Consider the following 27,888-nt stretch of genomic DNA (forward strand, 5'->3'; position numbering starts at 1 on the left):
TTTTGACTGAAGCATCTCACGGTTGAATGCATAATGTGGATTTCATAACACTATCTTATAACAAACCAGCGGATTTTTCCCTTCTCATAAACCTACCTGGAAAAACATTCCAGCTGATTTGTTTGGTTAGATGCACTCCACATGTATACCATGTATAAAGGGCCAATTGTTGTCACCATATCCATCGACATCATTCTCCAGAAAGAGGAAGGGCTGTCGTTTTGCCTCTTTTCTACTGCTGCTGACAACATGCTGCTTTACGGAGACTACAATTAGTCTTGCCAATCGCATTGGGTAGGTGGTGGATCTAACCAACACTCTTTATTTCTCCAAACAACTGCTGAAAACCTGATGGGTCAGACGATTAAAATGCAAAGTGGATTCAGAGAAAGTCACGGTCTTATAGCCCCTGGTCGTTCTGTTTCATGGCACTTAAAATGTTCTTTGACTTTAATATTTTGGATCATTTGAACTCCAGGGGTTGGAAATGAGGGCACTAGTAGGAAGAGACCTAGTCGGGATGCTGAGAGGCGCATTGTTAGAAAAGAATATTATTCTGTGTGGTAAAAGATGATCAAAACAACCATTCTATAAGAGCCCTTGTGCTTGTATTGTTGCGTATGTATATGGGTGGGAGGGTATCACATGTAGATGTAGTGATTAAGATTTTGATGTGTTTATAATGGGAAAATAATAGATATCACTATTTATTTCTGTTTCTTTTTTCTTTCTGTAATGAATATGGACAAAAGCATTGGCCTGTTGCAAAGTGAATGTCAGTTTTCATTGAATGCTGCCAAGGTTACTTAGTTACCAGTAGGTTACAGATCTACAGAAACACACATATACACAGACACAAATAGGACAGCGATGTCCAGTAGATTACGGGTAGTCATGACACAGAGAGAGAACATGACTAGAAATTAAAATAAAAAGAGACGAGTATACAGTAGAGATAACTTATGTTGCAATGCAAGTTCTCTGCAAACCTGAAGGCAGATTGACTGAAAATGTTTTTTCCCTCAACTATCATAAGAACTATTATTATTTTATTATATTTCTTCATGATGCAAAACCTCAGGTTTATAAAAGATGCATGTATGCATTTTAATTGCAATAATGAGCTTGAGGTTTCAGACATCATTTCCCAGGTTGTTTTTGCTTGGCATTCCGACAAATTTCAAAAGGGGCCTTGATCTACTGTACTGAAAAGAGTTTAATAACACTTTTTATTTTCCTTTCACACACATACACACAAAAAAGAGGAAAAATAAAAATCTCTGTGTCGTTGCATTGATTGGTAGAAACTGATGGTGAAACAGCTTGGCTGGTACTCTCGTCTTCTTGTAAATTATGTATCTAAGGCCTCCTGTTTTTCAGTTTTCTCCTCACCTTCAGTTGAGACAGTAGACTTTTTACATGCCATTGGCTTAATGTATATCTGAAGAATTTTCATGTATTTTCTTTTTTTCTTAAATTTTGAATTAAAAAAAAAAAAGAATGAGTCTGGAGACGTGTTGATTGTCACTTATTGCATTTCTGCTATATAATCTGTGTTAGGATTATGTTTTGTGGAGAATGTTTTCTTCAGTGTTTTTCTACCTGTCTGCTGTCCATGTATCCGGAGGTTGTGTATTCAGGGCAGTCCAGCTGGCGTAACAGAGCCTGGATGATGGTCTGGAGTTGTGGTACCAGTTTCTCTGGTCTTGCCAGGCAGCCTTTCCCTGCCCATGGTACAGCCAATAGTAGTATATAAATCACACAGGTACCTGCAGATTGTTAACTTGCTTTAGTACACTGTATATGCATGCCATTTTCACATTTGTTAGCCTAACAACAATATTCACAAATTAAAGTAGCAAATAAACTCAATTTGTTGAATTAGTTGTACAGGACCTTAAATTAACACACAATTATATTTTATAGATGAATAATATTTTTCTTATTACCTCCCAGCGTCCCTGGAGTAGATGACATCAAGCCCCGTACTTTTTAAATGCTTGCTAAGGAACCTCATGTCTATGTTGGAGTCCAGTCGTTCTGGTCCTTCCTCAATGCAGCAGTGATGATCAGGGCACAGACCACTCACATCCCTGGATCTTTCCTATTTGCTCCAGTTTGATGCATTTGGCTCCTTGAGCTATGCCCAAATGGATAACAACCTGCCCATCACAAAAAAAAAAAAAAAAAAAAATGTCTTTATCACTATTTTGTATCAAAAGTAACAAGAATACTTTTAGTTTTAAGACATGTCATCTCAAAACATTTAACAAAGCATCTCAAGTCTGGTCTGTGTTTAAATATTAATTTAACTGTTTAATGTTACCTTTGGAGTCATCGTCTGCCATATATCATCAAGGACTTGTTGGGATTTTGCATAACTGACAGGGATCTCCTTAATTTGGATTTCTAAACCCAATCCAAGTCCTGTCATCTTCAGACCCTGCTTGAATAGCAGTGTGACCATGATTGGTTCATCTGAGTGATGAGACGTTATAATGACTTTACATTACATGAAATTGTAAGCACATTTATATGGGTTAATACCATGTAGCTACATCAGTTTAAAATACTATTTGTATTCTTAAAGGAACAGTTCACCTTAAATTAGCAAAAAAGCTACAAAAAAGACAAATGCACAATTAAAGTAGTTAAAAGTTGAGTTGATTACTTCTTTAATTTGGCCGTATTCCAAACGCACTTCAGAATTCAATAAGCATAATGTATTTTAAAAGGGGTCTAGACATTAACCAACACCTGCTTATCAAAAATGGCTTCGTTTACTAGTACCTTAGCTGCCTCCCAACTTGGATTCACAACATATTGTCGGAAAGTACCAAAGCCTAGTAAAATAAATAAATAAATACATAAACGACGTGTGACATAGCCTACCTAAAGAAAAAGAGTTTACGATTTAGGCAACACTTTCTTTATATTTACACAGCGAATCCATCTATCTGTTACAACTAACGTACAATTTCGCCATTAATGTCCATCGAGACGAGACTTTATTATATTAAAACTCAACGGTTTACCACCTTTCTTATAACTGAAGACAGAAGTAACGCTGCTGTGCAATTCATACAGCTGTAATATATCTTAAATGTGTATAGGTGTTACCGAAAGTGACATTAGCGCAACTGAGGATGTACAAGAGGGAGTGCATTGTCCATTTTTCTCCACATGGGAGAGCCATCTCATATCCCACCATTGAGCTAAAGACGCACTCCTTCAAACATCTCGCTGGACGGGACGGAGTTTGTACAACCTACTACGGCTAAGGACTGAGTTATGAATATTAATTAATGCGTGCAGACGTTATTAAGCAAGCTTTCCGGAGCGTCCAGTCACGTAACCTAATTAATATTCAACTGTCTCGTGCATATTTGTTTATGCAAATCACTTGGCCCTACTGGGCGAACGTCGCGTTGCGTAATTAATATTCATGAGCTAAACCGTCACCGTAGTAGGACTCGCTAACTGGACTTGGGATCAGCAGAAATCCTCCGCACTTGTTCGACTCTGCCTCCGCCCTGCGCTTCGACAACAGATGACCACGAAATACCTGTTAAGCTTAACACATTTAAGAGTAAACCAACGCTATTAGATTTACACAGTAACAAAGGAAAATGTTTCGAATGCGAGAACCGTTTGAGAGCGACAAGCTCCAGCTGCAGGAGCTCAACCAGAGACTCAGCCAGTACCTAATGCGCACAAAAGAGTTGGAACAAGAAAATACCAGCTTGATAAGCGAAATAAATTCAGTCCGAAAAAACAGGTGTGGAGAATGGGAAAACAAACACCTGTCCGAGCTACGGGAAATGAGGAGACTGGTGGAGCGGTTATCTTTCGAGAAATGCAGAGCAGAGATGGAGCGACAGAAGCTGCGCAATGAACTTCAGACGCTTCAAGCGATGCGTTCAGAGGAGGCTTCGGTGAGCAAAGGCATCGACACGGAGATGAAAGCCTGCAACAGGCAGCTCCACAATGCTCTTAAGACCAACAGTGCTTTGGAAGATCGCCTCATTGAACTCGAAAACGAATATAAGTTTTTGGAAGATGCCCACAGGAAGGAAATCGCCCACCTGAGGGACCAGGTGCACTCCCGAACTGTGCGCGTTGTGTCTCAAACCTATCACGCACCTCCAGCAGTTACGATGGAAGAGGTGCAGGAGTATGCGGCCAACTTCACTGAAAGCTGGCAGGGGACTTTGGACATGTACCGCCTGAAGGTAGAGGAAATCGAAGAGTCTATCAAAGCAGACCAAGCGAGGCTGGAGGCCATTCAGAGGGAAAAGAGGGACAGTGCTGCACAGTTCAAGAGGCTGCGTGACGAGGTTGAAAAACAAACACAAGTACAGTTGAATCTCGAGGAGCAGCTCATGAACATGCATGAAAATTTCGAAGCTGAAATCTGCAGGTATCAGGTGGGTGTCAAAGCCAATCACAAGGTCCACTATTAATAATAATAATAATAAAACACATTTACTGGCATTCTTGGAGAAACAGGGGATTGTGTAAGCACGAATGCTCCTCCGAAAAGAGCGCCACACCCACTGAGCGCATGTGGGAGCAGCAGCAGCGTGGCGCATTGTACTAACTCACACATTGGTGTCCCATTACTTTTTTTTTCACATTAGAGGCACACATCCCATGTTTTTGTTGATACCTATTAGATATGTTTGGTGAAATTAACCTAGCATAAAAAAGTCATTTTAAGCACATAAATGCCTGTATCCCCTAAAATGGAAAAATGGCCCACCTTAGAGGTAAAAAAATATTAAATTGTATTTTTTAAAATATAGATTAAATATATTTTTCGAAGACATTTGTATAAATATGCTGAAAATATAATATTATAATATAAAGTGTTGTTATTTAAAAAAAAAACGTTTAACATTTCTGACTTACTGACATTTTTTAAAAATGTTTTAGTTTTTGAAAAAAAAAATTTTTTATGAATTTTTGAACACACATTTAAGTGTGTGTATATATAATATGTGTGTGTGTTCGTTCTGAATTGAGAAAACAATCTTTGCCAAGGGGACTTGATATATCACAACTCCACACAATTCTTCCATAAGTAAAATAAAAGATTACAAAACAGACATACAGTGGAAACCAAGCAGTCATCAACTTCCCAACACCTGTTTTTCAAATGGGCCCCTCAGGAGCTCAAGTGAGGAGCGCTTCCGCATTGCCAGTATCCATGTTTATAATCTGTAGCTCAGTGTGCTTTAGAAAAATTAAGCATTAATGGCTTATCCCATGATTGCCTCTCTCCAGAGAGAATGACAAATGAGCAGTTACTGAAGCAAAGTGCAAGCATCAGTAAAGTGTTAAGTGCTAAATTGAATGGGCTGCATGGAGGATGTCAGTCTTAACAAATTACTGCCAAATATTCAGACTCCTAAACAGATAAGCACTCAACAAGCAGACTAATTTTGCTGGCCTATAATGAACATTTACTGGCACAAGTATTCAAGTCAAAAGATTTAAGTGCTATGTAATACTAATGCAGGGCAAACGTAGCTTATTTTAAATTGAAATTTATACCATGATTTGAGATCACCAAGAGTATGTGATGAAGAATGTGGAGCCATTGGATTAAAAGGAGAATTTAAAGGCTTGTATGAACCATTGAATTTAGCATATTGTGTATTTGATTTGTGAATTATGTTTACTTACTGTAAAGACTCTTGTGTTATGACTTGGACCAACTTGAAGCAGATAACCCTAGTTTGATCATTAAAAACACCTGTCACTTTATATAAATAGTGATGTTTCATCAGGGGGTGATTTTGGAAGAGCTGTCAAACAGGTGCATTACACAAACAGTAGCACCCAAATATATACTTTGGATCAATACTATGCAAGTGGACACCCTTTTGAAAGAGAGAGGTGGGATAAAAATAGGTTTCATAAATGGTACTACTTAGTGCATTATTGAAAAGGCATTGTTTGTAACTGAGTTTGAAAGGTAAAACCTTTCCAAACTTAACCCAATTAAATTTAAAATTACCACTGGCTTTCAAATCACCTATGAGATTCCTTCAGAAGAAGAAAAAACACTAGCCTTTTATCTTTAGGTATATTGAACTTTGTGTGTGTGTGTGTGTGTGTGTGTGTGTGTGTGTGTGTGTGTGTGTGTGTGTGTGTGTGTGTGTGACTGTGTAAAAGACCAAACAGTCTAACTACCTTCTTGTCCTACAGGCTATCATTGAAGAACTGGAGTATGAGCGCAGAATGCTGTCTAACACCATCTCAGAGAAGCTGAAGGACCATCAGGATCTCTTACAGGTCAAGATGGGCCTTGCTCTGGAAGTGGCTGCATACAGGTAGAGCGTCTACAAAATCAATTAACCGCTGCTTCTCCCTAAATGACCATGTAGTGTAGTGAAGTACTGTCTATGGTCTGATGTCAGTTCAAGCATAGGGAATGAGTCTCCTCCTACATTCTCTTGGTGACATTAAATATTAATACAAAAATTACTTCTGCTTCATGGATTTTAGCTGATTTTAGCTGACATGGCAGCTCTAAGGACTAGTGCAGGGGTCTTTGAAATCTAATAAATTGTCTTATATTTGTATTTCATTGTCAGGCATCGTTCACAAAGAATTTTTTTTTTTTTTTACATTCCACTGCTCTGATTTTCTGATGTATTTCGATCTAAACATGCAGTAGATGGACAAATTTGACCAGAGTGCCGCACCTCATGCATGATATGCTTAAGTTATAAGATCTTCCATTCCACTTCCCATGTCACACATCTGTAAATGGAAAAAAAGTGTTCTTTGTGAATGGTCCCTTATTCTGCTATTCTAAAAATGTGGGGTCTCTAAAATTTTCTCCATGCAGTAATGTGAATATACACATTTCACTGTAGTCTGTTTAGAGATTTGAGTAGTCAAGTTTGACACCATCCCCAACATGAGCCTCACAGATGTATTTTTAGTCTCTGTAGCAACAGAGCAACTAATGCCCGCCCATTTGGCAATTCTGTGTACAACCCCACCCCTCTTTCCTTTTTAGACTGGTTAACTCATCTGTTTTTATGACCTAATCACTGTACATTTAACACTGAAGCTGATTTATGATTTTCATTCAATTGTAAAGCCGTCTGATGCATTAGTTAATGCACATGGAAGACTAGCATGTGGAGTTATTAAATGAAGCCACAAAACAATAGATTAAGGGTGCTTTCACACTTGGTTCACTTGCCTGATGCGAACCCAAAATACGATTGCTCCCCCCTCCCCCTGCCCCGCTGGACTGTTTTCATATTATAATACTTGAGTCCGAACCGCGGTTCGCTTGCGTCATCAAGCCAGCAGCTGTTTACCACATTGCTTAGTAATGACGGCGCAGGAGAAGGCGGCAAATGCATAACATTACTCTCTGCACTTTTACTGTATGTATTTACGTTTTTGAACCGTTCGTTTTGTTTACAAAGCTTCGGTACATAACGGCACTTGCATCTGTCTTACGAATGTACTGCAAATGGTCTAAAGAATGCTGAAGGCGAACAGAAATGAGATATACATCTCTCTGTTTGCAGCGCGTCAGTCACGTTTGTCAGGAAAGTGAGTGAAACACACACAAACACACATTTTTATCAAACAATACGTCATTAATAGCGGTTCACTTCCGTGATTTGGTAAGATTGCGTTCACATCAGCAGTGAACCGTACCAGAGTTCACATGAACCATACTCCAGACCGCCGTTTTTAAGCGGACTCAGGTACTGTTCGCGGGTGCTGAACCCGGGTGCGCACCAAAAGTGCTAGTGTGAAAGCACCCTAAATGTAGCAGATTCACCAATGATGGTTGTACACATATTTGTGAAATGTCATTTGTCAACCATCATTTATTCTTAGAGTCAAAATTTTGGTCGGTCTCTTGAAGATGGTCTGTTTATATAGTAGCAGTGTTTTGGATACTACTGAAACATTATGTAGAAGTATCTTTCCATTCATCTGTTTAAAACTGCACATCGTGAGCCATTATGAAAACAGACAGGGTCCATTGTGGCAGTTATTTTTAGTTTAGTCTTTCAGTGGAATCACAGGGGATTTTCACAGGGATACTGTCTGTAGTTTAACAAAGTCTTCTTCGCTTTGGTTCTCCAATGTATTTTTCATGTATAAGCATTGTCAAGGTAGGTTTAAAGTGCTCAAGGACCCATTTACCCAATTAAACACAATGGTGGATAAGAGTTGGAGAGATAAGAGTGTTGGTGATCTTAACTAGTGATCTTAACTGTGTTTCTGCTTAGGACAAGTTCATGGGCTTGGTAGGTTTTTTGGTTGCCCTTAATGTTGTTTGAGCTTTTGCGTGGTCATGGCAGAGCAAGGAGATAGTTAGCATTCTCAAAAGAGGTGAAAAAAAGTGCAGAGGTTTTGTTCACGATACTGTATGTTCTGCTTACTGTAATTAGACTGACATTAAATGTGCCCGTTTAACCTTTGGAATTGTTATGTTCATCAGGGCACTCTTGGAAGAAGAAGCAAGACATGCTCAAACGTGGTCTAATCAGCATTCAAGAGAAAGAATAATAGGTATTTGTCATTCAGCATGAAATAATGTTTTTAACAACTGTGAATTACTATTATTTTAATTATTCAACAATTCAAACATTAAATAATTATTGATTTAGCATACTTAGAGAGATGTTAGCAAGTAAAATGTTTATCCTAATTTTTATCTATCTACTGTACTGTGTGTTGTTTATATCTGTAGATATAAAAATGCCGACCCATCCTTACACTCCAAGAGTGTCCGTCAATTCAGTGAGTCGATCAGATATAAGACAAAAAGCCTTCACAGGATATGATGTTAAATATATGGAACCTATTTCCAGCCTGAGTACCTCATCTACATCAAGTCAGTTTTACTCTCATGAACCCTCCAGGATTGTGCCTATCAGTGTATCAAATCGTGCAAACCAAAGTCCTGCTTCAAGAAGGGACATGATCTCCTTCACCAAAGCAGCGCAGGTAGCTGCTTTCAGTACCCCAAAACCTGGAGTCTCTTCTGTTGAGATAAAAAGAGAGGAGACAGATCATAGAATTATGAGAAAAGAAGTATCACAGCAATCCTCAAAGGGCTTACTTGATCATCTCCCCTCTAAAATCGAAAGTACAACAAGCTCTACAGCATCAAAAATAGAGAAACCAAAGCCAGTGATATCACCTCCTGCGAACTTGAGTAGGACCACCACTGAAGAAAGCAGTAAGAAAGATGATGAACTAAAAGCAGTGAGGATGGATGTCAAACAAGATGAAGAAAAATCCAAGGCAACGATGAAAGAAGAAAGAAGGGATGTGAAAGAATCAATAGCTGAAGATGAGAGAGAGTCTGAAAATGTAGGGCATAAGGTGTTTGTCGGTGAGGAAAAAGTATTAGATGCAGTTTCTATGGAGGAAATCATTCAGCAGGTCATAAAACCAGCTGGTTTAGATTCTAAGGTCAGCTCATCCCCTGACTCAAAAGTCACATATCATGTGGAGAAATCAGAGCAAGATGATGGAACCACCAAGACTCAGATTGTCTTACAATCTAAAGTCGAGGAGGAGTTGGACCTGTCTGAAGATTCTGCCTTGGAGGAACTTCTCAGCAAGGGAGTCAAGAAAGTGACCCTGGAAGACATCAAAGGAACCCCAACAGGAGCCATGATCGAGAACTTGCTGAGTCTTGGCCTGCAAGGTGAGAGTTTGGAAAATAGGTTTGTGAATGTGGAGATAATCCAAGAACCTGTGGAGTCTGATGAGGAGGGTGAAATTGAAATAGAGGAGACTATGGAGATTAAGTCTAAACAACCAGATATCGATCCCTCATCAATGTTCTTCCAAATCGAGGAGCTAGAGAGTGACCCTAAGACCATGAAACCCTGTGAGAGTGGTTCTGCTGAAGCCTCACAATATGGAAACAGTGGCTCTGTGCAGGTTCAGGAAGTTACCAGAGATGAAAGCTTACCCTACTTCTCACATGCCCAAGACTCACAAGAGTACTTTGTCTCCACTCCTGAAGACACTATGTCAGAGTCTGAGGAGGGCGGGAGGTTTATGTCTTATAGCCATTATGGAGTTGTGGATGATCTGTCTGATGAACGATATTACCAGGAAGACGACCTCAAACAGCCCATTGCTGAAGGTCACAGTTACAGAGATTCACCTGAATACGAACACTCTCTTTTGAGAGACAATATCCAAGACTGCATAATTGAAGAGGAGGTACATGTCTCTCCCACCCTGCAACAGTCCATAGTGGGGATCCTGAGGGAGGACTTACTAGACCCTGAACAGCAGCTTAGAGGAGCATTAGAGCAAATCCAAGACACTGTATCTGAAGCCATCAAGGAAGAGCTGGCATTTTTTACGAAAGGTAGAGAAACTCCAGAAAATGTCTCCGTGGATGTTAAAAAGGTAGAACAAGTTACAGACAACAGAACCATGACCATTGTGGCAGAGCTTAATGTGTCCCAGACACTGGAGGAATCTGGATTGCTGGAAGGAGGAGGAGATGATGTATCTGAGGAGCAGATAATGGCAGCACTAAGCTCATCCCACCCAATGCTTCAGCAGGCTATCGGTGGAGGAGCTGGTGCAGGATACACCATGAAAATTTCTCAAGAGGAGATTCAAATGGAGGGAATGCCTTGGATAACTGGCGACGAAGAGATCCGAGAATGGAGCTCAAGTGATGAGGTTGGCAAGACAGAAAAACACATCAGGCTGGGCCCTAGTGAGAAATCCTTCACTTTTCAGATGGATGTAAACAACGGCTCTTCTGCATCAGCAAGTGGAGGAGCCATCGATGTACAAAGAGATGGCGGTGCTACTGAGTTTCCACAGACTCAGATGATTGACCCCCACTTGAAGGTCTGTCATGAGAAAAGAATCGCAACTGTTTATCTCGAAAGCCCCAAAGAGTGATATCATAATGAAATAACACTGAAATGAAACATTATGTCTCAAAATAGCATGTCAATTACATCAGGTGTTGTAAAACATAATCCAAAGTCCATGGTCCATCATGACTATACACTACTGTTCAAAAGTTTGGAGTCAGTAAAAAAAAAAATTTATTAAAAAATTATGTTTTAAATTGATCCAAATTGACAGTTTAGACATTTATAATGATTCTGAAGGATCATGTGACACTGAAGACCGGAGTAGCGGCTGCTGAAAATTTAGCTTTGTCATCAGGAATAAATTACATTTTAAAATCTACTTAAACAGTAATTTGAAAATGAAATAATATTTCATTATATTACTGTTTTACTGTAATTTTGACCAAATAAATGCAGCTAAGGTGAGCATAAATGACTTCCTTCAAAAACACTGCAAAATCTTCCCGACCCCAAACGTTTAAACAGCAGTCTATCGGACATAAAGTAGCTAAAGTGTTAACAAAGCTAAAGCTAATCACTTTAATACTCTGTTTTTGTTTGATCTTGAACTAACAAGATTAACTGTCTGGACATTTTGTTTTACTTCATTTTCATATCGTGCAACTTTATCTAAGCGAAAAAGTGAAATACAAAGTTTTCTTTTCAACGTTCAAGAAGCAATTCTCTTAAAAATATTGTTAACTTTGTTATAGTACCGTACTGTGTTTCTACTTTCCACAGCATTGCAAAAACAAGCTTGGAATGAACAGATAGAGATATTTACAAAAGCATGCAGAAATTGTAGAGTAGTGCTCACTTTAACTGGCCATTTATTTGTCTGTTGTTCAAAACTGTATTCATAGCATCACAGATATTTTCAGTAACAAATTTGAATTTTTTTTCACGCCCATGAAATGAGTTTATACAGTGGTCTACATTTGGTCACAGTCAGTGTCGAGCTCTAATGAAGGCAAAAAGCACTAGACTGTTGACTGTCCTTCCTGTCTCCCAGAGATCTCTTAATCCTTAAATGACATTAGACCAGCAAAGACTAATCTAGCAATCCTGCTATTCCAGGACAACACATTTTTCATGGCTCTAGTACTGTACAGAAACAGTAAGAGAGGGAGGAGTTTGATCGTAGAAATCTCACATTAAAAATAAGTGCTAGGCAGCTTACACAGAAGAGTGTAAGTGCTTCCAGAATAGCTATTCGGTGCCATTAAGTCTGTGTCACTATCTATTACACAGAATGAGGATTCAACCTCACTAAAGGGGGGTGTCTAATGAGAGTCTATTTTTAGGATTCATACTCTGCCACCTCCAGGTAAAATAGAGTAACAGCTTTAGTCTGAAGATTTTAAGTTGTAAGCATTTGCATTTTCCTCTATTTTTCTATTTATCTTCAACAGATATTCATGTTAAAGTCATCAGATGCTTCAATGGTGACTGTCTTGTGCCTATTAACAGTGATGAGTGTAATCTAGAATGAGGACGCATATAACATCATTCCAACTTCATTTAGTCTCATTTAGCATATAATTTTTAAATAGCTTTTTATGTCTGTATTATCCTAAACTATTAACGAAATCTAAAAAAATTAGATCCTCAATATCTGTTAACATAGTGAACCCAGGGGTTTTACAAGTTTGGATAAATTTGATTTTACTTTCTTAAAACTAAAAATTAATAACCAGTGGTGCTCATTTATTTTGTGAGCTTTTTTAAAGACACTCATTGCGGAATGTCACTCACAATATGATTTTTCACATTTAAGTGACTTTGTGAAATGATATCCAGTATAATACAAATGAAACACATTTCTGGTTTACTGATTAGGCTGGGTTACATAACACAAAAAAGGTTGGGAAACACTATGATAACAGATACATGATAAGTGATTAAGGCTCAGTTTTTAGTATCATTATAAACCATTTCCAGTCATTTATCTGCATCCCTTGAGATGGTGTTTCAGCACCTGCTGTTCTTTGTCTGAATCTATGCATAGGGTTCTATGACTCAACCAACACTGTGTGAAACCTCTTGTGCATCTACAGATTTACAATATGCTATTCTAGATTTACTGCAATAGCAAAGATTGGTTTGGGATTGCATATTACAGATGTATTTTTGCTAATTGAAAATTCACAAAAGGGGTGTTGTGTGTGCTGTTGTACTCTTAAGAAAAAGACTAGTCTGCTCACTTTCTGAACGTTGCAAACATATGCAAACACAATAAACAAACCCTTATAAAGTTCATGTCGTGAGTTCTGCTCAATTCTCAGAAATAATATGACTCTAAAACTCTTTAGTGTTTAGAGAGCCCTGCAGCTCTCCAGTCTTTGTAGAAACAGTATTAGATCACCGCTGGACAGTTCTCATTTTTTGAAGTGCAGAGGTAGTCACCTCGCCAACCACTCTGAGACACAGCAACAGAGATTAAAGACACAGCAGAGCTTCTGTGTTGTTCTAGAAATATTGCCTTGTTTTATTCCAATCCATAGATTTCCCTTGGTGAAATAGGATGAGGTCAAACATCCCTGAAAGTCCATGCCACATTCATAAGATCTGTCTGCTGGTCACTGCTGTTAAGAGTTAGACATGCTAGATGTCACCTCAGACGCAGATGATACCACTGCACAGAATGCAGGCCTTGTTTCAAGACGAATTTCCTTGCGTCCTTCACTGACCTCTGGTGACCTAAAAAAAGACCATAAAGCATTAAATGCCTCATCTATAAATAATATTCACTTTAACTAGCATGCTACATTCAGGTGAAAAGCCGGCATACTGCAATCAGTGTTCATTTTGGCAGGCGTTTTTGATTTAGTCTTAGTCTTGAGACGAAAATGCTTAATAGTCTTAGTCACATTTTAGTCATTTGAGTCTTTCATAGTTTTATTCTAGTTTTAGTCGACGAAAAGTCATTGCATTTTAGTCAACTTTTAGTCACTACTTTTAGTCAATAGTTTTAGCCAAATTGTAGTTACCAGAATTTATTTTGGTAGCGATTTTGTATGTAGTTTTCAAATTAAAATAATCATTAATTCTTCTCTCTTTAGACCAAATCAATTAATCTTATGAGAAATTTGAATCAAGGACTGAATTTGGAAAATCTTGAATAAATTATGACAATTTTCATTTTTGGGTGTGAACTTTCAACTTTAAAAATAAAAAGGAGCAACTATATATATAAATATATATATATATATATATATATATATATATATATATATATATATATATATTTAAAGAAGCACAATAAGACAAATACAATAGCGATACAAATTAAACTCTTTTTTCAGATACAGTGGGTTTTACTTAACATGTATACATTTATTTAACATATTTTGTTGGTTAACATTAATTACAGATATGTATTTAATTTGGAATGCTGTCCTTTTAAGACGGAAGGCATGCATGAAATACTGACACGCGTTCAGTTTTCACCCACCTGTTCACGTTCACTTAATCCATAACCTACTGTATTTACGTGAGATACTCTACACGATAAACATTTGGACTGCTGTGTGTGTATTTGAGCGTTGAGAACTGATGTGTGCGCTGTATATGAGAACTGAGGAAGTGGAGCGTGCGCGCGCGCGCGACAGAGAGAACACTTCTATCAGCGTGATTTCGCCTATCCCGCCTTCACCAACTTTAAGTTAATCGACAACGAATTGTGACTCCCGGGAAAAACGGGACATCCGTTTACCTTATCCATACCCCTTCGGGTGCTGAGGCCATTGTTTCAGATCGCTAGTTCGCGTTTTTGTAGTCTATCCATCCACTGCGGCTGCTATACTTAGTAGATATGCAAAACGCCCCTTATCTGATCGCAATCCAATGACAGGGACGCACATTTTGAAAGACAAAAGCCTATAGGATGCATTTTGAATGTCTGGTAGTCCTCAAATAACATTATAGTCCAGTCTCGTCTAGTTAACAAAAACGCGGCATAAATTTCGTCATAATTTCGTCATCAGATATTATTTTTAGCTCGTCAACGTCTCGTCTTCGTCACAGAAAAAATGTTCGTTAACGAATATTTTTCGTCGTCGTCTTCGTTAACGAAATTAACACTGACTGCAATGAAAGCGCATTTTTAGAGTGCACTGTGACTTCCTGCTATAGTGTGACTGAGTTGGAAACTCACTGAGACAGCATGTCCACAGTTCTTTGTGTGGCTTTGGTTTTCTTGTGCTGAGGACCATACAGCATATTCTGAATATCCAGACACTGTAAGAGACACAGATATGGGTGGTTGGCAAAACATTTGGGAAGCTGACATGTCCTGTGGTGCTTAAAAACTATTTTAAATTTTATATATATTCATGCAAATTCATCAGTCAAAATTTGTATTTTATTTTATAATTACGTTATAATTTTTTTCACCCCGGCTGCATTTATGTAATCAAAAATACAGTAAAAACAGTAATTTTTTTGTGTACTACAATTTAAAATAACTGTAAATAATTTATTCAAAATGTTTTACAGGTTGTAAATATATATTTCTAATATAAATAATAAAAATATGATTATGTATTTATTATAAATTATATACATTTGTGCAGTTTTTAAGGCTTACAGTACTATGAGGCTTCATATGAGGAATACTTGTACTTTAAGTTGTTAATTTGTCAACCGCAGGAACATTTTAAAATAAAAAGAAATGGAGAACAGTTACAGGACTTTATACCTTCATATTCATTTTAATCTAAATGACACGTTGATGACACATCATGCATAAACAACCAAAATGGTTGTGATTGATGGCCAAATACAGAAAATGCAATCAAACGCTGGACTATCAACAGACTTCCTAAACAGTTTTAATAAAGAATTAGGCCTAAGGTTCATCCTTTTGAAAATTATGATCGTTATCATAATTTTCATAAAGGATTGAAAAGCTTGGTGAACAATAAATAGCTGGCTAGGGTATGTTACACTCAAAAAAAAAAAACCTGCCTGGGAATGTGAAACTAAAATATATATAAATCCATTTATAACTCTTACATTTTAAAACTAAGCATGTAAGCTGTGTGGGGCTCGAGGTAGTGGACAGCACGACTCTGATTTCACAGACATAGTAGAGAGGAGGAGTGCCTTTGGCACACACATATTACAGCATACCTGGCCAAGCCACTTCATTTCCTCAAATAAACTCTCTCTCATTAACTCAACAACATCTTCAAAATAACAACAGCAATGGTTTGGAAGAAAAACACTCGAAATGACGACATGAAAGCAGTCTTTCCAAAAAAACAAAACAAAGGAAAGTACTGTTCAAAGTTTCCGTTATGATTGAAAAGTCTCAGTCCACGTTTTCATCACTTTCCAAAGGCAAAGGTGATGTCATGGGGCCCACTTCAACGGGAAAACAGTCACAGCGTTGCTCTAAAGTGTGTGCGTCTATTATAAACCCTGGACTGCATATGCATCTAAAAGACCAAACAAAACTTTGTTTAATACAAAGAAACAAACCTAATATACAATACACATATAAAACTGAACTTTATTATTGCTTATTTAAATCCCAGTTTCTGTTTTAACCACAAAACCATGGCTTTAGGCCAAAGTCTAAACTGGGAGTGTGTTGCTCTGCTGCAGCTGCTGTCATGATTACAGGAGAAAGAACATGATATGAGCTGCTCGAAACTGTCAGAGGTAATGTGGAAAGGTTAGGACGTGCAGAGTGTGGGACCACTGATTCACAACCCCCTTCGATACGACAACAAAGAAACATAGCAACAGTGCTCATTTACAGACCAGTGGGAACAGGTTTCCAAAGATAAACAGTCAGGGTTTCAGTGTGACCACATAAAAATAAAAGAAAAGCCATTTGCATATTTAGGACATACAAAAGACCTTTGAAATGTAAATACTGTAAAAGAGACAATGTTTTTAGATCTTCTGAATGCATCAGATGCTAAGAGCAATGACACAAAAGAGAATAAATAACATTGCAATTCAGAGTCTGGCATGACTCCTGGAGGAGGACATCGAGGGAGAAATGAGCTTTCCAATACATAAAGAATAACACTGTCCAGTCCAAAAACAGTCAAGCTTTAAATAGAGAACAAGTTAGCAAAACAAACAGACTGTCCAAAGTAACGTCTACTCCTTACATAAATGTTATAGAAGTTAGAAGACATAATTTTAGAATGCTACTTTTCTTCATGGAGGTCTAGTGGAAGGTCTCATGAAGGTCAGTGCCTTTTTAACAGCTCTCAGCTTTGAAAATGTCTGGCTGCATCCAAAAGGACCAAGAACACAATGTTATCCCTTGGAAAAATTTTTTATATATGAAGAAGCATCCCCTCTGAGGCAAAATATCATTCATGCTACACTCCAAGATTAGAGCATAGCTCTGTGGGCATACAGGAAGGTCCTCAGAGACTTTGATCGAGATAGCTGTTCAGATCTCTTTTTGTGCAAACTGCAGTTGCTCAGTCTCTAGCGATCATGCATGGAAGGATTCCGAGGAATCAAATAATATTTATTTTTAAAAACAAATCTATATCAAACCAACATAATACCATCAAAATTCCAAATAAAACTCAAAAAAAACTCAACATGTATTAAATTTATTAAAGTTGAGATGTAATGGAAGTAGCAACAAATCTTGTTTTTCATATTGTGACGTACCAAATAAAGAAGGAAAAAGGAACTTGGTTCTATCAAACAATTGTTGATTGGATGCAGAGCTGAAGTTGAGCTTGCAGTCGATTGTAGGAAAGGGAGGGCAATTAAGCAGACTATCTATCTATCTATCTATCTATCTATCTATCTCATCTCATTTCATTAATGGCTAACAGCCAGCTCCTACAGCTAAGTGATCATGCATTATATTTGGTTCACCTTCTTGAGGGTTCTGTGGGAGTGTCTCATCTGACCCTGTGTCATCTCCACTCCACCAATCAGCTGCAGCGCTTCTGCCACCTCTGCACTCAGCTCACCAAACGTACTCTTCTTATAGGCTAGAGACTCTCTTTGGATCTCAGCACATCTCTAAAAAAACAAAAACAGAGTATAAGAAATAACCCCAACTTTAGGACCATAATCATCCTAGATATGACATGTTTCCTCCATCAGTGGTCAATCAATAAGGTTTGATCAATGCTTGAACTTTTACATTTGGTCATTACAGTACAGTAAAATCAGTAATGTTTAGAAATATTATTAAAATATAAAATAACTTTTCTATTTTAATATATTTTAAAATGTAATATATTCCTGTGATGGCAGACAGTCTTCAGTGTCTCATGATCCTTCAGAAATCATTCAGATATGCTGATTTAATGCTCAAGTTACTATTCTTATCATCAGTGTTGAATACAGTTGTGCTGTTTATTTTTGTAGAAACCGTAATACTTTTGAACAATTAAATGCATCCTTGCTGAAAACAGTATTCATTTCTTTAAAAAAATCTTACTGACCCCAAGCTTATACTGTAAAATCTATTGCATAATATACACCATATCCAGAAGATTTGAAGCTGACCTCCTGTTGTCCTGTGAGGAGGAGGAAATGACTGAAGTCATCTTGAGCAGATAGGGTGAGTGTGTCCTGTGGGCCTAGTGCACTTCTATATACACTTATACTCTCCTCAAAAAAGCGTGCTGCTGAATCTACTGAAACAGGAAAAGAGATGAACATAATCACACTTCTTTAGTTTTTTCTAATGCCTTTTTTACACAATATGAGTCCTCCACTTCCCCTTGAAGAGCTATTCCAACACATCGTCATATTTTTAATTTGATCAGATGCAGGTCACCTTCTAGACTGTACTGCTTGTTATGCAGGGCAGCTAACACAAAGCTCTCCTTATGGTCATTTTTTATTATACTAATATTGATTTCATAACACATCTCATCATTTCTGTGTGATGCTCGGGGCCTAATTAAATCCTATTGTGAATGCAGTCGGTCACCGTTGTGATGAGGTTCTGAAGTGGAAGAGTAGGCCAGAGCCAAGCTGTGAGCGATCTGGGCCCCCTCCAGACCCCCAGGACTCTGACTAAGAGCTATGGAATGAGCCTGCAGAAGAGGGAGTGAGAGATACAGAGACTTGAATACAGATATATCACATATCACACCCACCCTCAAACAGGGGAAATATTATCAATAGTTCCTGGCTTTAAATAACTCTGCAGTCCAGTTTTAAAAACCATTAGACTGAGGATGTCAAAAAATGTGTGATGATTTAAAGAACATTTTTTTAAATAAAAACATTCCTGTCCATTTATTATACTGGTATGGTGTATTCAGCAAAGCTACATTTTCAGCAGCCATTACTCCAGTCTTCAGTGTCACAAGACACAAGATCATCACAAATTCATTTGGTGCTCCAAATTTAAATCCTATTGAACATGAGTTTCACCAGCTAAAGAAAAGACTAAAGGCAGAAACTCCCCAAAGAAAGCAACAGTTGAAAATGGCTGTATTAAAGGCTGGGAAAAGCATCTCAGTGGATGAAACCAAGAGTCTGGTGATGTCTATGGGTGGCAGATTCACTGCAAGGGATTCAGAGCAGGGTCATGGCATATGGTGCATAAAAGTCTTAGTACCATATCAGTGCCTGGTTGAATGGGCAAAAAACTGGATGAATGGGCAAAAATCCAAAGGCCCCTTATGGATGAAATTAGTACATTACATAAGCTTCTTTGTTTACCCTAATATTGGTGATTAAAGCAGTATTAAGGTGATTATAAAAATGGGTTTGACACCTCTGCATTAGGTTACTCATCTAATTCATCTGCTTTAATATGAGTTCAGTACAGTGTAATTCTCTGAAGGACAGAAATAATCCCTGCTGTGTTTACCAGTAGGAGATGCTCAATGGCTCTGTCCAGATTTCCCTGTGCCTGTTCAATGGCCGCCATGTTTCTGTAAACACAGCAGATCCGACTGAGCTGAGCTCCTTCCTGACACAGCTCCAAGGCTCTTTCACACTGACTGAGGGCCTTCTCAGGCTTTCCCTGCCGCTGGTACACCCTATAGAATACAAAACAGACACAATGCCATTTATCATGAAATCAATCCACAATGTCACATACAGCACACTGTTGACCTCGCTTATGCATGCCATCAATAAGAACGGCTCATTTGTAATGCCAGGCATGAGCAAAAATGCCAGAACAATGAAAGGAAGAAGGTCAAGAAAAGGCTGTTCATGCAAACTGGTTAAAAACAGGAAGTACTGCTGTGTATTGCATAGAACGGTGGCACCAGCTCTGAACCTTCAATGAGCTTTCGTTTCTTTTATTAAAATGTAGAGTGCAGCAAATCCAAGCATGCCTTGCAGCTCTGAACTCAATACACAAGAGCTCATGTCTTTATTAGGTCTGATTCTCCTCTCTCAATATCAGTCTTGAGGCATCTAGTCTCACTCCTGAACAATGCACAGACTCACTGCTGTCTCCTATCTGTGAAGAAATTAAGTACAGAAGAGTCTATGCTGTTCTATAAAAAGTATTCAGTTCAAGTCTGTTTTTTTAGACATTTTAAAGGGGTCATATGATGCTGCTAAAAAGAACATTATTTTGTGTATTTGGTGTAAAAAAAATAAAACAAAAACATTTTAAGGTTAAAAAAAAACACATTATTCCACATACTGTACATTATTGTTTCTCCTCTATGCCCCGCCTTCTGAAATGCGTCAATTTTTACAAGGCTCATCGCTCTGAAAAACAAGGTGTGCTCTGATTGGCCAGCTATCCAGCACGTTGTGATTGGCCAAATGGCTCAAGCATGTGACGGAAATGTTACATCTCTTAACATATTGTGATGCCTTGTCCGGCTGGAGCGGTGAGCCATAAACATAAAAACCATTATAAACATGATATAAACATGATTTCTAGCCGTGTCCTCTTTTGGAAGGCTAAAACAAAGTAGTTTTGCTTTCTCAATGAAACAGCATCACACACCGCAGCCTTGAGTGACCGGAGGCCGGAGGCCTAGAGTGAGCCGCGTCTGGCTTGAGTGAGCAGAGGCGGGCGGCTTGAAGCAGATTCTACGAAGGAGTGTACCTTGTGCTTGCGGCAACCAAGTGACGACCCCGGGCTAGACTCCGTTTCGTCCACGGTGAAAGCCCATTCTGCGATCCACAGTGCAGCGTCTATACGACATGGCAGCGGCGGCAACAACAATACTATGAGAATAAAAGGTACACCTTCTTTCTATGCATGAACATCTGGGCGGCGTTATCCAAATCTTCCCACATACTGACGTAGAGATGTGGGGGCGTGTTAGAAAGAGCCGTATCAGGGGGGCGTGGACGAGTTTCAACTTTTATAAAGAATATCTCTTTGGATTTGAGCCTTTGTCTTTGCAACTTTAAAGATCTTCTTTATTCACCAAGAACTTGTAAACCCCAAAGAGAAAGGAAAATCTGAAATCGCATCATATGACCCCTTTAAACAAAACAATTTAAAAGTTTGGGGTCTGTAAGATTTGTTTTGTTTTGTTTTTAAAAGAAGTCTCTTACACTCACCAAAGGCTGCATTTAATTGATCAAAATGAAGTAGAAAGTATTAATACAATTTAAAAGAACTGCTTTGCATTTGAACACATTTTAAAATGTTATTTATTTCTGTGGTGACAAAGCTGAATTTTCAGCAGCCATTACTCCATTCTTTAGTGTCACATCACCCTTCAGAAATCATTCTTATATGCTGATTTGGGGCTCAACAAACATTTCTTATTATTATCACAGCTGAAAAAGTTGTGCTGTTTAAATGTTTGTGGAAACTGTGATACATTTTTCCCTGGATTCTGTGATGAATATGAAGTCAAAATTATTTGCAATCTTTTGTCTTTACTGTCACTTTTGATCAATTTAAGGCATCCTTGCTGAATAAAAGTAATTATAATAATAATAATAAAAAAAAAAACTTTGTTACTTTATATTGTTTTAAATAGTTTAAAATCTTTAAAAAAATCTGTTAATTACCATGGTTAAATAATAATAATAATAATAAAATAATTCAATTTGGTCTCGGAATTTTAGATCTCACTGTCCATAACTATACCAAGATGCTACTCTCTGATGTGTGCAGGTGTGTAGCACTACTCTTCATGGAGACATGCATCACCACAGGGAGATCCCATGCTTCACCAATCCATCTTGTTAAAAGCCTTGAGTCCTTCAGATTCATCCACTCTAATGGATCCCTAACTCAATTTCCCCTCTCAGAGGGAATGGCCTGCTCATGCAGCATCCTTGCCCCATAAATATAAAGCTACCTTACATCACAAACAAAGGTTAAAGCTTGATTAGTGGATTTCCAAAGTGCACCTCTAAAATAGCAAGTGGATTTTTAACATAAAGTAGATGGTTGACATTACACATCATTTGTAAGTATTCATGCATATCTACATAAATTGATGATGATGGAGCTGTAAACATGTCTTATCTTCAATTGATGGTGTATATTTTAGGATTGGAACATACATTTTATTCAAATGAAATCAAAAAGCTTTTAATCTGAATGTCTAATTATTTACTGCAATCAGGGAAAAATGCTCAAGGGCGACATTTGTGAAACAGCAAAAATTTCAAGCACGACTCCACCAAGGATTTCTCATAGTAGTCTGTGTGTACGCTGGAGCACCCTGGCAATTTTTCAAGGCTGCATCAGAAATTCCAGACTCTGGGTGTCCTTTTAGGGAAAGCATGTATGTGCCAACTCTACTGCATCACTGCCTGGGTACACAAACCTAAACACATCCTGTATTAATGCCACGCAGTGCTAACGTAATACCAGCCATCCTCTCAGGCATCCTCTGTGGGAGGAGAGATATAATCTGCGTGGAGAAATCTGATTTAATGTCCGTTATGCAGGGGCGTAATGCAATTAGGGAGTTTTACATGAACTGCCAAGTAGTCCCCCAAGCCTTCTGCTTAGTAATTGTTACCAGACCAATACTGACGTAGACTGTGTATGAAAGATTTCAGGCTTGATAGAAAGCAGTGCCAGGCAATATTAGGGATAAATAGAGACACAGAGAAACAGAAAAGACATCGTCGCCTTTAAAAAAAATGAAAACAAACACTTAAGATTACTTCATACTGGAACAACAGCACTCCAAGTTTAGTCTCCAGACAAGTTTAGCTCAACTTAATGTATAACATTACCAAAGTTACCACTGAGCAGTGATTTAAAGGGATAGCTCACTCAAAAATGAAAATTCTGACATTATTTAACACCTTCGTGTTAAATTAAATTATAATTTTTTTTGAACAATATCTTTCGTCCATACAATAAATGTTAATATTTTGGACCCCTTTCACTTTTGTTATTTGGGTAAAAACAGTTCTGTTTCTGCAGAATACACTGTAAAAAATCCAACTTGCAAAAAGAATTGCTAAATGAAAAACAATCTTCAATTGCCTTGAGAAGAATTTTTAAATTCAATAGACTGCTTCTTACTCATTGAGTCAACAAAAGTATTTAAAAATATATATTTTAGAAGTTGTTACTTATTAGTTGAGTAAAAAAAATTAAGTTAGGTCAACTTTTTTAGTGTATCTTTTTTGTGTTCTGGAGAATAAAGTAACAGACGGTGAACTATCCTTTTAAAACAGTTTTCATCAAGACCCAGATTTTCTATCAGCCATCAAGTGGATGTTAAGTGGATGGATGATTTAACATAGCAAAAATGAAACCCTCGACCTTTTAAGCTTTGTTTGCTCATAGGCTTAGAGTGTGAAAAGGCAAAATAAAGCAATAAGCCCCAAGAAGCCGTGGTTTACAGTGAATTTATAACAGCTATGGGGCGTTGTTAAGCTCGACACAAAGCTTTTATAAAACGGTTGTTCATATACGTAGTAAGGTTTCACCGAATAATAAAGTGGATTGATATAAATAAAAACAGTATTCTTCCACCAAACAATGTAGTTCCTAAGAAATGGCTGTGGTTCCAAAAAAAAGTGGTTGCCGAAAAAAAACACAGAAGTAAACAAATGTGTATGTTTATAGTGTAATTTAAAACAGCTTCGAACTGGGCTCAACCAATCAGAATCAAGGACCGGAACTATCCGTTTTATAAGGAAACGTACATTTCACTTCTGAATTCTATCAAGGCCAAAAATCCCAACCAGCACATGTTCAACAAGGGCTTGTGTAAATATGTGTGGAGAATCATGTCAGAATGAAGTGATATACTGACTCTGATGTCCATTCGCTCATGGCCTTTATCCGGATGAAAAAGCTGTACGCTTGTGTCATTGTTTCTGGGTTTTGTGGAGGTATGTGTTGATAACGCAGGCTCACTCATTTCAAATATGTCAACAGTAGTTTTACAGTCAAAGGCAGAAGAATTAGAAGCTTTCATCACAACTCACATATGCACATTCTTCTGGGACTAACAAAACCAGCTGACAAACTGATGAAAACACAATCTGCTAAGAGTAGCAAATAATTACCAATGCTCAAATTTCCCTACATAATATTAAAAATACTGTACAATGTTATTAATATTGCTTTACTGTATAACAATTTATATTCTCTAGCACAGATGTCCTTATTTACATAACAAAGAGCAGCAATAATAAAACCTGAGATGGCCAAGAGAGTTCTACTGTCACTCTGCACTCACAACATAAACACAGCTGGCAGACAAACCACAGTCGTTCATTGTCACAGTCAAGCCTGGTGAGACCAGCCATAGTAAACACTGGGATCAATACAAGCTATTGAACAAGTTACTCAAGTCCCCCTGTGGGGGGATTATTACCCCTGAGAAACAAAAAAATCTTTAAGTAATGCTGTCACATTCAAACTCAAGCCAAAATTTAATTGCTTTATCTATGTGTAATAAATTGATGTAAAAATGTATAGAGATATTTTTCTGCTTTGCACTTAATGTGACCAAACTGGAAAGAGTAGTGTGGAAAGATTATATGTGGCAGCTTTACAGGCACTCTTAAGATATGATTATACAGGACAAAAAACATTTCTGTTTCTATTTGTCAAGAAACAGGGAAATTTGTGAAATTTATCATAAAGCTTCAACTCTATTATAATGCTGTTAGGATTTTTTTTTGTTGATGAGGAGCACCACCTCGTGGTGAAAAAGATCCTTTATACAGTACTGCTGATATTAGCATGCAGTCCTAATGAAATTCCAGAGGTTCATATAATCATTCTTTTGCTTGGCCCCTTCAATAACAACAACAACAAAAAAAAGAGACCTATCTAAAAGTAGCATAACAACATATTCTGATGCATATATGAAAGTGTTTCCTTACTTACAAGTGCATCAGTATCAACTCGGAGTGATGCCAGGAAAAACCTGGATTTAAACCTGAACCTGATATTTGAAACTGCAGAAGTCAAAAGAAATAAACAGACCACAGCGTGTGGTTCACTGCAGTGCTTTGTGTGATTATCAATGTGGACTTGGTTACCACATTATAGTTTAAGCCTGTAGACAAGTGCATGTGTTTATTATGCAATAAGAAGACTGGGAAAATAGATTGAGATGTTTCTAAGGGTAATTACAAAATGGATCTCTTTCCTCCTAGTTCCAGACCTAAACATTTATTCAGGGTTGTATTTAAAAGGAAGACAAAGAGGGGCAGTAATTCATTTAGTAGCCATCTAATGTTAGATTATATATTTTGTTAGTCCAGCTATGTCTTTACAGTCAACCATTACAACATTTAAGATTAATATGGTCCCGTACCTTGCTAAATTTGTAAATATTTCATACTCAGTGTCCACTCTGTCCTCCTTCCCCATGGCTTCTTGCGCTACAAGGTCTCCCACGACTATCTCTGCCTTCTGGAAGCTTGACTCGGCCTCTGCTAAAGTTCTCATGGTTAAGTGAATTAACATATTACTGTCATTATTCCATCATCTGAAACAACAAGGTTTGTATGATGAATGATCAAATTTTACTACTTCGCTAAATTTAATGATGTCATACACTGAAAAATATATAGTGTCTCTATAAAAGATTTGAACTTAAGATACACTTTAAAATATACTGTCTGAATATTATTGCATTAGATATTTATGGAAACAAGGATATTTTCCAAGTAGTAGAGCAGCATTTCCAAGAGTCTGATGTATGGTAAGAAATGAGGTGAGGTAGCTCATTCTCTCCTCCTGCTGACTGGAACGGAGTACTTCATGTGCTTGGGATGCATGTTCTTGTGCCTGATGTGCCCAACCTGGAAACCAAGAGGTCTTAGATTGTTAGGAGGTAATTAATGTTTTATATGTTTACATTATATGACTGCCTAATAAATCCATTTTGCATGATGCACAGTCGATGAATGGTTTATTTTTCAATAGTAACAAGTTCATTATTCTCATTATTGCTCACCATACTTTACTTCTATCTCTCGAAATGCATTAAATAATTAAAAATTCTACCTTTGTGTTGCAAGTAAGCTTTAGCCAGTCTTGACTGAGCTTGAGCCACTGCAAAATGCTCATTTCCATAAACCAGTCTGCTCAGTGCCAGGCAACGCACAAGCTCTTGGATACAGGGGTCATACTGCAAAGGTCAGACAAGCATAAAACTTTAAAATAGAGAAATGAAACAAAACACAATGAATAAGATGATTTAGTTCTGTACTGGAGAATAAGAAAATGCCTGGGGATATTTATATAATTCATAATGGATCTTACTGAAATGTTGGTGCACTAATAAGGTTACATAAATCAGTAGGAGAGAACAACATTAGAGTGTGAGTCATGTATTTCCGGGTATAAGATTATTCTATGTGTACCTCTTCACTATCAGCCAAAGACTGGGCCCGTCTCTCACAAAGCGATAGTTTCTCTGCAGGAGTCATCATACTGTAATTCTTCACATCTGCTTTCTGAGAGATTACTGTTGAATCTGTTTCCTGCAGGGACTCTCCTGAACTGGTACTGCTGCTCATGTTGAAGCTGGTGAATCTGTAAAAGTTCAGAGCTCGTTTGTGTCTCAAAAGAGCGAATTGGCTACCTACACAGCCGTTCTGTGCAGATACTGTAACTGAATATGTTTTGAGAAACACCCCACTTTCGTTCGTTGCATGGGAAGATGTACTGAACGTGAAAGGTTGCTGAGAGACTGTCAGCCCCTAACATTCTGCCAACATCTCCTTTTGTGCTCCATTCAAGAAATAAAGTCAAGATTTGAAACAACATGGAGGTGGGTAAATGATGACAGTGTTCTTATTTTTGGATGAACTACATCTTTAAAAGCGACATGAAAATGGATACATACGATTCATCGAGCGCAGTCACAGAACAGCTCTGCTGTGATGCGCGAAACGATCCGCTGCGCGGTGCCAGACTCATTTTAATGGCGAATAAAACTCAACCGTAAATTCATAAGCTGACAGCTGATGGTAATAATTAGTTCTCCTAACAAAAACTCTTGAGACTGTTATGGTCTTTTCAGGAACCGTGGAAGGCAGAGCTGTGTGCAACCGAGTAACGAATATCCCGAAAACCCAAACAAACGCTGTGATTGGTTGATTCCCACACATGGGTGAGTCATGTGACTCTCAAGACCGCATTAATAAATAAAATATTGCATTTTAACGTTAAATCGAGCCATGCTGTTTCTTTTCTCATTATTTCAGTACAACTGAATTGAACTTTGACATTAATAAATTTGACCAAATTATCCAATGTATGCACATGTGTGTAATGCATTTATAGCATCTAGACAATAACTTACAGGCAATGTTTTTTTGTTTTGTTTTTTTATTAAAAAACTGTCAACTGAGGGGCTGCCAACTTGTGAGAGGCAGTGCATTCTGACCATAGTCACAAATAAAAAAAAAAATTATATTGTAAAAATATATAAGAGAAAAATATATAAATAGTTGCACGTTAATGTGTGTCTGTAGCAAATTTTATATTAAGGATTTAATTACAGGTTAAATCAATTGATTTTGATGGGTTTGTGTTCCTCATAATAAACTAAGGTCCCACTAGGCTATGTGAGTCATTGCCAAGTGTATCTATTATAAATGGTTACTCATA

The 27,888-nt window shown here is 37.7% G+C and overlaps 2 protein-coding genes across 4 annotated transcripts; one reads left to right on the forward strand and one right to left on the reverse strand.

Annotated features, from left to right (window-relative positions):
- The first annotated feature begins 3,181 nt into the window (after nt 1-3,181).
- LOC109059338 (synemin-like) lies at nt 3,182-11,165 on the forward strand. The gene is made up of 4 exons (XM_019076530.2): nt 3,182-4,427; nt 6,214-6,338; nt 8,489-8,559; nt 8,741-11,165. Exons 1-4 carry the CDS (start codon nt 3,630-3,632, stop codon nt 10,933-10,935), a joined length of 3,189 nt encoding a protein of 1,062 aa, XP_018932075.2. The 5' UTR covers nt 3,182-3,629; the 3' UTR covers nt 10,936-11,165.
- Nucleotides 11,166-12,669: 1,504 nt separating this feature from the next.
- On the reverse strand, nt 12,670-27,369 carry ttc23 (tetratricopeptide repeat domain 23). 3 transcript variants are annotated; one of them, XM_042775265.1, is made up of 11 exons: nt 27,122-27,368; nt 26,637-26,808; nt 26,278-26,401; nt 25,931-26,072; nt 25,583-25,708; nt 19,717-19,888; nt 18,826-18,931; nt 18,396-18,526; nt 17,754-17,903; nt 15,049-15,131; nt 12,670-13,592 (listed from the first exon to the last, which is right to left on the reverse strand). In XM_042775265.1, exons 1-11 carry the CDS (start codon nt 27,193-27,195, stop codon nt 13,481-13,483), a joined length of 1,392 nt encoding a protein of 463 aa, XP_042631199.1. In that variant the 5' UTR covers nt 27,196-27,368; the 3' UTR covers nt 12,670-13,480. The 3 variants fall into 3 exon arrangements, with proteins under 3 accessions (XP_042631199.1, XP_042631200.1, XP_042631201.1); XM_042775266.1 differs by having other exon boundaries at nt 18,396-18,523; nt 27,122-27,367; XM_042775267.1 differs by lacking the exons at nt 12,670-13,592; nt 15,049-15,131 and adding an exon at nt 15,428-16,333 and having other exon boundaries at nt 27,122-27,369.
- Nucleotides 27,370-27,888: the final 519 nt, after the last annotated feature.

This window comes from Cyprinus carpio, chromosome A18 (assembly GCF_018340385.1).
Source record: "Cyprinus carpio isolate SPL01 chromosome A18, ASM1834038v1, whole genome shotgun sequence".
NCBI classification, from domain to species: domain Eukaryota; kingdom Metazoa; phylum Chordata; class Actinopteri; order Cypriniformes; family Cyprinidae; genus Cyprinus; species Cyprinus carpio.